We start from the raw sequence: 10,475 nt of genomic DNA, 5'->3' as shown, positions 1-10,475 counted from the left end.
AAGAATAATTTGTAATTGTTAAATGTGCGATATTAGTTAGAAGGAGCAGGAACCAACTCTCATTAACAAGCAAGCACTGACTGAATGGCCTGAGGAGCTCTCTGCAGTGCAGTGTGGATTTCTGATTATATGGGCACATTTCAAAGACACTGTGAGTGTCTTAAACTCAGTGGATAGATATAGTATTTGTCCTGGTGATGATCTATTTATCAGACCCTGCTTTCACCTCCTCAATCCCAGTTCGATTCAGAGATGGCTATATACAAAGTAAATCTCCCACTGCCTGATAACCTGCTGCTTACACATACGGGATTGGGTGGAGCGAGCTGGAATGTCAGCTTATCCTGTCTAAACCAATCCCCACAGAGCTTGGAATTTCACAGGTAAACATTTGGGGAGTCTATTCAAGGATTGTGGAATCAAGGGTTATGGAGATAAGGCAGGAACAGGATACTGATTGAGAATGATCAGCCATGATCATATTGAATGGTGGTGCAGGCTCGAAGGGCAGAATGGCCTACTCCTACACCTATTGTCTATTGTCTATTGAGTCCAGAGTGCCCATGGTTTGAAGGGATTGGTGTGGAACACGGTGTGGAATTAGGATCAATGCTGCAGCAGTCGATAGACCCTGACAGGACGATGACGGGGGCCGGGGAACCACCTGAAATCCTGGAATTCCCTCCCTAAGGGCATCGTGGGTCAATCCCCTTCACACGGACTGCAGCAGTTCAAGAAGACAGCTCACCCCCACCTTCTCAAGGGGTAACTAAGGACAGGGCAATAAATCCTGGGCCCAGACAGTGGTGCCCATGAACTAGTTTTATGGTCAGCATGAACTGGTTGGACCAAAGGGTCTGTTTCTGTGCTGTATGACCCTGTCACATCTCTTTCCAGTCATAATTTGGAGGTACCGGTGTTAGACTGGAGTGTACAAAATTAAAAATCACACAACACCAAGGTTATAGTCCAACAGGTCTAATTGGGAAACCTAATTAAAGAAGCACTGCTCCTTCATCAGGTGGTTGTGGAGTAGGATCATAAGACACAGAATTTATAGCAAAAGATTATACTGTCATGCAAGTAAAACGATTTATTGAACAAACTGTAGGATCACACATACAGGAATGTGCTGAATCTGTGAAAAACAGACTTTAGGAAAAGATCAGATCTTGGGGTAGGAGGAGGCCATTCAGCCTCTTGAGTCTGTTCCACCATTTGGATACAATTTCAACTCGGCCTCAACTCCACTTCCCTGCCTACTCCCCACTCCCCATTCCCCACTCCCCACTCCCCACTCCCCACTCCCCATTCCCCACTCCCCACTCCCCACTCCCCATTCCCCACTCCCCACTCCCCACTCCCCACTCCCCACTCCCCATTCCCCATTCCCCACTCCCCACTCCCCACTCCCCACTCCCTACTCCCCATTCCCCACTCCCCACTCCCCACTCCCCACTCCCCACTCCCTACTCCCCATTCCCCACTCCCCACTCCCCACTCCCCACTCCCCATTCCCCACTCCCCACTCCCCATTCCCCATTCCCCACTCCCCACTCCCCATTCCCCATTCCCCACTCCCCATTCCCCATTCCCCACTCCCCACATTACTCCTTAAAACCTGGCCTGGCTCCTCCATAACATTACTCAACATCCCAGTGACCACTGCCCTCTGGGAGAGTGAACTCTGAGAGACATAATCTCTCCTCACCTCAGTTTTAAATCGCCCAACCCCTTACCCTAAACACATGACCCCCTCGGATTGGAGATATTTCTGATTAAATGTTGGAGTTATTATGTTTGGGAAATGAGGTTGGGTTGAGTCTGGGAGACGGTTGGGAATATTGTTGGTTGTGGGGGATGGGGAGGATGCAGAGGGAGATGGGGTCATTTGGATCACTCTCTGACATGTTTTACTGCGATGAGGGCAGATCGTTGCTGGATTCAGGCGTTTCTCTGAACAGACGGAATTGAAGCTGGTCTCGGAATGTCTCTGCACCCAGTGGACAACCAGCTGGGCCCTTCCCATGCCTGGGCAACTCCCTCCTGAAACGACTCCCCTTTCAGATTGAAGAGGATGTTACAGCTAACTCTCCCCCGTGACTTTCCTGTGGAGATCGGTGACAAATTCGGCTTTATAATTACTTCTGAGGATCCACTGCAGACTCAAGGGGCAATACGTAAATTCACGTTGTTGAGAATGTGTGTGCTTCCAGCTGTTATGTTGCGTTCGAGTGTAGGTGATGCACACCACAGGAGAACAGCTGCTGTCCTCCTATTGTCAGATGGGGGGGTGGGGGCTGCAGTAAACTAGCTCAGACCGATCTGTTCCAGTCAGTCACATCGTTAACCACAGCCCCCACACAGCCCTACCACTCACAGAATAAACCAGCAGCTCAGTTGCCAAACACTCCCCAGGGACAAGGAGCAGTAGCCTTCACCCACAACCAGGGGGGGAGCACTCTGCTGTTCACCAATCCCAATCCCCGTCATGTCGGTCCCATCAGTCTCCAGGCTGAATGGTAGATCCATTGCTGAGATATTCACACTGGGCCCCTGGAATTCTCTCTTCAGAAACCACAGGGACAGCCAAAATCCCAATCCGAACCCCACTCAGTCAAATAGAAGGACAGTTTACAAACACAGGTTTACCCATCACTGAGAGGCTTCTTATTGTTGGACCAATAAATATATTCCCTGAAAGCTGAGGACAACCTCCTTACAGAGCAGAGAGTAAAATTCTTTCAGATCTCTGAGAGGGCAGATCGAACACTTTGCTTATCAGTTCATCCCCAACAGCACTCCCTCAGCACTGACCCTCCGACAGTGCGGCGCTCCCTCAGCACTGACCCTCTGACAGTGCCCACTACCTCAGCACTGACCCTCCGACAGTGCGGCACTCGTTCAGCTCTGACAGTGCGGTGCTCCCTCAGCACTGACCCTCCGTCAGTGCGGTGCTCCCTCAGCACTGACCCTCCGACATTGTGGTGCTCCCTCAGCACTGACCCTCCGACAGTGCGGCGCTCCCTCAGCACTGACCCTCCGACAGTGCCTATTCCCTCAGCACTGACCCTTTGACAGTGCGGTGCTCCCTCAGCGCTGACCCTCCGACTGAGGCGCTCCCTCAGCACTGACCCTCTGACAGTGCGGCGCTCCCTCAGCACTGACCCTCCGACAGTGCGGCACTCCCTCAGCACTGACCCTCCGTCATTGCGGCGCTCCCTCAGCACTGACCCTCCGACATTGCAGCGCTCCCTCAGCGCTGACCCTCCCACAGTGCGGTGCTCCCTTAGCGCTGCAGTGAGTTCTGTTTTCTGGGGTGAGCTTTGACCTGTGTGAGCTGGGGAGAGGGATTCTCTGACTGATGCTCAGCTGGTGTTGTGGTTTACTGTGAGAGTGTTATGTTCCCTAACAGTGTAGGAGACGTGGGAACAAACTTCAGACAGACAGAGGCACTGGACAATCATAGAGAGTCTGGCTCTTTTATTCCAGCATGGTTACAATCCGTTTCTCCCCATCTCAGTCCAGGCATTGGTTGCTGCTGTGTTCACGGTTTAATACTGCAAACGCCCCTCCTCCTGGTACCTCGGCCTCTCAGGGTTTATGATGTTCAGTGACCCTGCTCACTCCGAGTGACTGAGCCTCCCAATGCAGACCCACCCTCCGTGAGCACTGCACTTGGGGATCCCAATCAGAGTAAAGCCTCCTCTACACTGTCCCCATCAAACACTCCCAGGACAGTGACAGCACAGGGTTACAGAGTAAAGCTCCCTCTACACTGTCCCCCCATCAAACACTCCCAGGAAAGGGACAGTACGGGGTTAGATACAGAGTAAAGCTCCCTCTACACTGTCCCCCCATCAAACACTCCCAGGACATGGATGGTGCAGAGTTTGATGTAGATTAGAGCTCCCTCTACACTACCTTGTTTACTGAGCATTTATAAATTTAACTCCAGATGAGAGAGGATTTGGATCTGAGTTGACAATGTCTCAAACCCATTTCATGAATCACAGATGAGATACCCATTGCCTCCTCCTGGCCCCAACTGGAATAACAGGTCCCAGAAATCAAGGGCTGGTATCTTTCTCATTGTTTAACCCAACACCCTTCACATTAAGTCAACAGGGCAGAAACAAGCCATTCAACCCATCTCCTCTCTGCTGGTGATTCTGCTCCACACCAGCCTTCTCCTCCTCCCCCTATCTCCAAATCCTGAGAGCCCTTTCTCCACCATGTGTCTATACAACTTCCCTGTAAATCATTCCAAGAGCTTCCCTATGGGAATAACCCCATATTCGGTCCACTCTCTGGGTGGGGAATTTGCTCCTGAATTTTGATTGGATTTCTTTGTGACGGTCATACATTGAGGGGGGCCCTGGTACTGGTCTCTCACAAGCAGAAACATTTCTCCACATTGATCTGATCAAACCCTTTCACTGTTTTAAAGATCCATTGGGTCACCCTTAGACTTCTCACTTCCAGGGGAAAGAGGCCAGACTGTTTGATGATTGGGAAAACCTCATGTTGTTCCAGGATCTGTATAAACTCATCACTGAAGACTGATTACAAAACATCTCTTTCCTCTCGATAGAGTCACAGAGTCAGAGAGATGTACAGGACAGAAACAGACCCTTCGGTCCAACCCGTCCATGCCGACCAGATATCCCAACCCAATCTAGTCCCACCTGCCAGTACCCGGCCCATATCCCTCCAAACCCTTCCTATTCATATACCCATCCAAATGCCTCTTAAATGTTGTAATTGTACCAGCCTCCACCACTTCCTCTGACAGCTCATTCCATACACGTACCACCCTCTGTGTGAAAACGTTGCCCCTTAGGTCTCTTTAATATCTTTCCCCTCTCACCCTAAACCTATGTCCTCTAGTTCTGGACTCCCTGACCCCAGGGATAATGTAGAGGCCACATCAATACAATAGCAAGTGGGTTCAAATCTGACACAACTCCTATCGTTTTGAACTCCACCCTGTAGAGGAATACTTTGGTCTTAGCAATCTGGGTCACAAATTGTAAAGAGTGGTGTTACCTATATCATCCATTTACTGTACTAGCCCAATCACAATGTCCTTCCTCAGGTCCACCTTCTGTATCCATCTGACCCTTGTACCTGTCGACAGTGAGATCAATGGAGCTCCACCCTCAGGTTTCGGTTTTGTAACCAGCTTTTTCTAATATTTGTCCCAAATTGAAATGGCCAGGCCTCAGTCACAAGAACAAAAGATATTCAAACATATTACAACCTGACATCAATCCTTTCTAATGAGTCAATAGTGAAAGTAAACGAGCTGTAAAAAATAGAGACTAAACCAGGAAGCAGGCTGGAGAAACTCAGCAGGTCTGGCAGTGATGGCGAAGAGAGACACAGAGTTAACATTTCGAGTCAATGAATGTCCCTCAGAACTTGGAAAAGTTGGACATGGAATGGGTTTGGATCAATGACAAAAGGACAAAGGTGTTGTATGAGAGATGGAATGATGAAGGTGTAATGATTAAGGATAACTCTTCTGTTAGGTAACATGCCCAGTCTTTCACCAAACTTTCATTGATCTTCAATTCCTCTTATCCCAGGCATGTTGTTCTGAAATGATTACATCAGTAATTATTCCTGAGTCAATGCAAAATGTGAACTCAGCTTGCCGTCTCTCCCTGGATTCTGCCAGACCTGCAGAGTTTCTTCAGAATGATCTGTTTTTGTTTTAGATTTCCAGTATCCGCAGTATCCGATATCCGCAGTATCCGATATCCGCAGTACTCTGTTTGTTAATAAAAACCCGAGTGAGTGAGCGAGAGAGCATTGAAGACAGTTTGCTTTGTTTGTTACAGAGAGAATAGCGATGAGTTGAGCGGTGGTACAGTGAGACTGCGCTGAGGCAGGCTGCATGCGAAAAGTCTGACCAATCCAGGAGGAGCATGGACTTCCTGATCCCAAGTCTTTTTGTAAAAAGTGAGGATGTCTCACTCTTTCTCCTGAGCTGCCGTCTCAGAATCTCCTTCACTCTTGCCTGTGGTTGAGGGCTGCTCGGTTTTCAGAGTGTTCTCTGTGGCAGTGCCATCTCCCTCTGCCTTACTGGGGTAAGGGGGGCATTGGTCAGCTTCATCCTCCACTTTGGCAGGTTTGCTGTTGGCTCCATCCTCCGAGTCCTGGTGGACTGTCACTTTAAAGGATGCCCTCGGGGAGCGGGATTCATCATCCTGGTCGGTTTCCTGGAATCGGTTCCGAGCACCCAGGATGTATTTGCCGAGCACGGCAGAGGCATCACCAGATTTGGTGGCGGTGGTTCCAGCAGCCCCCATGCTGTACCGCAGACGTTTAATCTCTGACTGCAAGCGGCCCACAAACTTCCCCAAATCGGTGATACGGTTCCCGAGGTCTGCGAGAGAAACACAGAGAGGTCAGTTACACACAGCCCACACCCCGCACTCATTTCACTGACCCCACAATCATTGCCCCGCAACACAGCCCATAACACGGCAAACAGGGCTACCAAACTCTACACAGCAGGATCCCAAAAAGCACAGTGGCCACACACAATCTCCAATATGGTGATTGGCCTGAGGAGAGACATTGGCGCTTACCCAAGAGAGAACATTCCCTGATTTTCATCCAATCACAGCTCAGGCCAGGAAAATATCAGTGCAGCACACCTACAGCACTGACCCTCCGACAGTGCAGCACTCCCTCGGCACTGACCCTCCGACAGTGCGGCTCTCCCTCAGCACTGACCCTCCGACAGTGCAGCACTCCCTCGGCACTGACCCTCCGACAGTGCAACATTCCCTCAGCACTGACCCTTCGACAGTGCAGCACTCCCTCGGCACTGACCCTGCGACAGTGCGGCTCTCCCTCAGCACTGACCCTCCGACAGTGCAGCACTCCCTCGGCACTGACCCTCCGACAGTGCGGCTCTCCCTCAGCACTGACCCTCCGACAGTGCAACACTCCCTCGGCACTGACCCTCCGACAGTGCAACATTCCCACAGCACTGACCCTCTGACAGTGCAGCACTCCCTCAGCACTGACCCTCTGACAATGCAGCGCTCCCTCAGCACTGACCCTCAACAGTGCGGCTCTCCCTCAGCACTGACCCTCTGACAGTGCAGCACTCCCTCAGCACTGACCCTCCGACAGTGCGGCACTCCCTCAGCACTGACCCTTCGACAGTGCCCACTCCCTCAGCACTGACCGTCCAACAGTGCGGCAATCCCCTAGCCCTGATCCTCCGACAGTGCGGCACTCCCTCAGCACTGACCCTCCGACAGTGTGGCACTCCGTCAGCACTGACCCTCCGACAGTGCGGCACTCCCTCAGCACTGACCCTCCGACAGTGTGGCACTCCCTTAGCACTGACCCTCCAACAGTGCAGCACTCCCTCAGCACTGACCCTCCGACAGTGCGGCACTCCCTCAGCACTGACCCTTCGACAGTGTGGCACTCCCTCAGCACTGACCCTCCGACAGTGTGGCACTCCCTCAGCACTGACCCTCCAACAGTGCCCACTCCCTCAGCACTGACCGTCCAACAGTGCGGCACTCCCTCAGCACTGACCCTCCGACAGTGTGGCACTCCTTCAGCACTGACCCTCCAACAGTGCGGCACTCCCTCAGCACTGACCCTCTGACAATGCGGCACTCCCTCAGCATTGACCCTCCGACAGTGTGGCACTCCCTACAGCACTGACCCTCCGACAGTGCGGCACCCCCTCAGCACTGACCCTCCGACAGTGCAGCGCTCCCTCAGCAATGACCATCCGACAGTGCGGCACTCCCTCAGCACTGACCCTCTGACAGTGCGGCACTCCCTCAGCACTGACCCTCCGACAGTGCGGCACTCCCTCAGCACTGACCCTCCGACAGTGCGACATTCCCTCAGCACTGACCCTCCGACAGTGCGATACTCCCTCAGCACTGACCCTCCGACAGTGTGGCTCTCCCTCAGCACTGACCCTCCGACAGTGTGGCACTCCCTTAGCACTGACCCTCCGACAGTGCGGCACTCCCTCAGCACTGACCCTCCGACAGTGTGGCACTCCCTCAGCACTGACCCTCCGACAGCGCGGCGCTCCCTCAGCACTGACCCTTCGACAGTGCCCACTCCCTCAGCACTGACCGTCCAACAGTGCGGCAATCCCCTAGCCCTGATCCTCCGACAGTGCGGCACTCCCTCAGCACTGACCCTCCGACAGTGTGGCTCTCCCTCAGCACTGACCCTCCGACAGTGTGGCACTCCCTTAGCACTGACCCTCCGACAGTGCGGCACTCCCTCAGCACTGACCCTCCGACAGTGTGGCACTCCCTCAGCACTGACCCTCCGACAGCGCGGCGCTCCCTCATCACTGACCCTCCGACAGTGCTGTGTTCCCTCAGTATAAATGAATGAGATAATTTCTTGCTATTTGAGAGTTTGGGGATGGGATACTGTTGAATATTTTTAAGTCAGAAGGAGAGGGATTCCTGACTGACAGGAAGGTCAAAGGCTATCAGGCATGGGCAGGAAGTGATGTAGTGTTTCATGATAGTGCAGGCCTGAGGGGTTAAAATATATTTTATCTTTATTCACAGGATGAGGGCGTCTCTGCCCAGGCCTACATTTTTTGCCCAGGGGGCAATAAGGGTAAACCACATTGCTGTGGGACTGGAGTCACATGTAGGCCCGGCCGGGTGAGGATGGTGGACCTCCTTCCCAAAAGAACGTTCCTGAACCAGATGGGGTTTTTGAGAATTGACAATGGGTTCATGGTCATCATCAGTCTCTTAATTTCAGATTCTTATTGAATGGAAACTTGCCGATCTGGTCTGGAAGGATTTGAATCCGGGTGGATGGGATGTAAGGCTGGAGTTCTGGACTAGTCAACCAGAGTTAATCCCATCTGCCGGGCCTGCTCCCGGTCTGAATTTGGAATTTAGTGTGAGAATCAGGTCAAGGGGACTGTTCCATTACAACGCCAAAGCAAACTCCATCTGAGAAATGTTCATTTTCCTCCCTCAGACTCCTACACTCACCCTTCCTCTGTTTCTCTGCAAATTCCTGTCGCGATGTTTCGATGTATCGTTGGACCAGGGTCTGAATCACCTGTAATCGATAGGAGGCTCGACTCCCAGACTGACAGCCGTCACCACTCACGGCTGAGTTAGCCTGACACAGAAAAATAATTCATCAGACTGGGAAAACTCTTTCAACACTACCCCAGGGAGAGTCAGTGTGTGTGTGTGGGACTGTTCCCCGGTGTGTGTGTGTGTGTGTGTGACTGTACCCCAGGGAGAGTCATGTGTGTGTGTGGGACTGTTCCCTGGTGTGTGTGTGTGTGACTGTATCCCACTGAGAGAGAGAGAGTGTGTGTGGGACTGTTCCCCGGTGAGAGTGTGTGTGTGTGCGCGTGCGTGTGAGACTGTACCCCGGTGAGAGTGTGTGTGGGGTGGGGGGGTGGGGGGGGACTGTACCCCGGTGACAGTAAGTGTGTGTGTGTGTATGTGTGTGTGTGAGACTGTACCCCGGTGAGAGTCTGTGTGCGTGTGTGTGTGTGTGACTGTACCTCAGTGTGTGTGTGGGACGATATCCCAGTGAGAGTGTGTGTGTGTGTATGTGTGGGACTGTACCACAGTGAGAGTCAGCGTGTGTGGGATAGGGGGTCAGTGTGTGTGGGATAGGAGGTCAGTGTGTGTGGGATAGGGGGTCAGTGTGTGTGGGATAGGAGGTCAGTGTGTATGGGATAGGGGGTCAGTGTGTGTGGGATAGGGGGTCAGTGTGTGTGGGATAGGGGGTCAGTGTGTGTGGGATAGGGGGTCAGTGTGTGTGGGATAGGGGGTCAGTGTGTGTGGGATAGGAGGTCAGTGTGTGTGGGATAGGGGGTCAGTGTGTGTGGGATAGGAAGTCAGTGTGTGTGGGATAGGGGGTCAGTGTGTGTGGGATAGGGGGTCAGTGTGTGTGGGATAGGAAGTCTGAGTGGATGGAATGACTCAGTCACTTACAATTGATGTCGGTAGTGGAGGGTAATCATTTTTCTTCGAGCTCACGCAGCACAGTTTCCGGAAAAACCACCTGGAACATAAAGAAAACCAGCTTCAACGTCACATGGTGAAAGCCCTGGAAAGGCCAGGAGTAGTGAACATGTCTGTGGGAGTGGAGTCCACACTCCTCAGGGCTGTTCCGATTTATTGGGTACACAGGTTGGGGGAAAAAGCGCTGGAACATGTACAGGTTCAGGTTGAATGTCCCTGTCTGACTGTGTTGCTGTGGTTGTGTCAGAGGGAGGGAGAACCACAGATCTCACACCTTGGTTTAATCCTGAGACAGGTTCAGGGCTGACATACACAGGCATCACATCAGGAAACACACCGAGAAATGAAACTCTGGCACTAACTCTACAGTCACTTCATAAAACAGACTCCATACAAAGACAGCACAGACTTGTTGAGGGAAAACCACATTTATCAAAAGTTAAAAATCACACAACA

General features: G+C 52.1%; 1 protein-coding gene across 1 annotated transcript in view; it reads right to left on the bottom strand.

The window, feature by feature from the left end:
* Nucleotides 1–3,468: 3,468 nt before the first annotated feature.
* The window catches only part of trpc2b (transient receptor potential cation channel subfamily C member 2b), a 55,875-nt gene continuing 48,868 nt past the window's right edge, over nt 3,469–10,475 (bottom strand). Inside the window, exons 11-13 of the mRNA XM_072576701.1 lie at nt 9,990–10,059; nt 9,024–9,156; nt 3,469–6,394 (exon numbers count right to left, since the gene is read on the bottom strand). Coding sequence (XP_072432802.1) covers nt 5,979–6,394; nt 9,024–9,156; nt 9,990–10,059 — 619 coding nt within the window. The 3' untranslated portion in view covers nt 3,469–5,978. The remainder of the gene's footprint in view (nt 6,395–9,023; nt 9,157–9,989; nt 10,060–10,475) is intronic.

Source organism: Chiloscyllium punctatum, chromosome 9 (genome assembly GCF_047496795.1).
Source record: "Chiloscyllium punctatum isolate Juve2018m chromosome 9, sChiPun1.3, whole genome shotgun sequence".
Taxonomy (NCBI): domain Eukaryota; kingdom Metazoa; phylum Chordata; class Chondrichthyes; order Orectolobiformes; family Hemiscylliidae; genus Chiloscyllium; species Chiloscyllium punctatum.
Note: the sequence above shows the minus strand (reverse complement) of the source record. Positions and strands in the feature narration are given on the sequence as shown.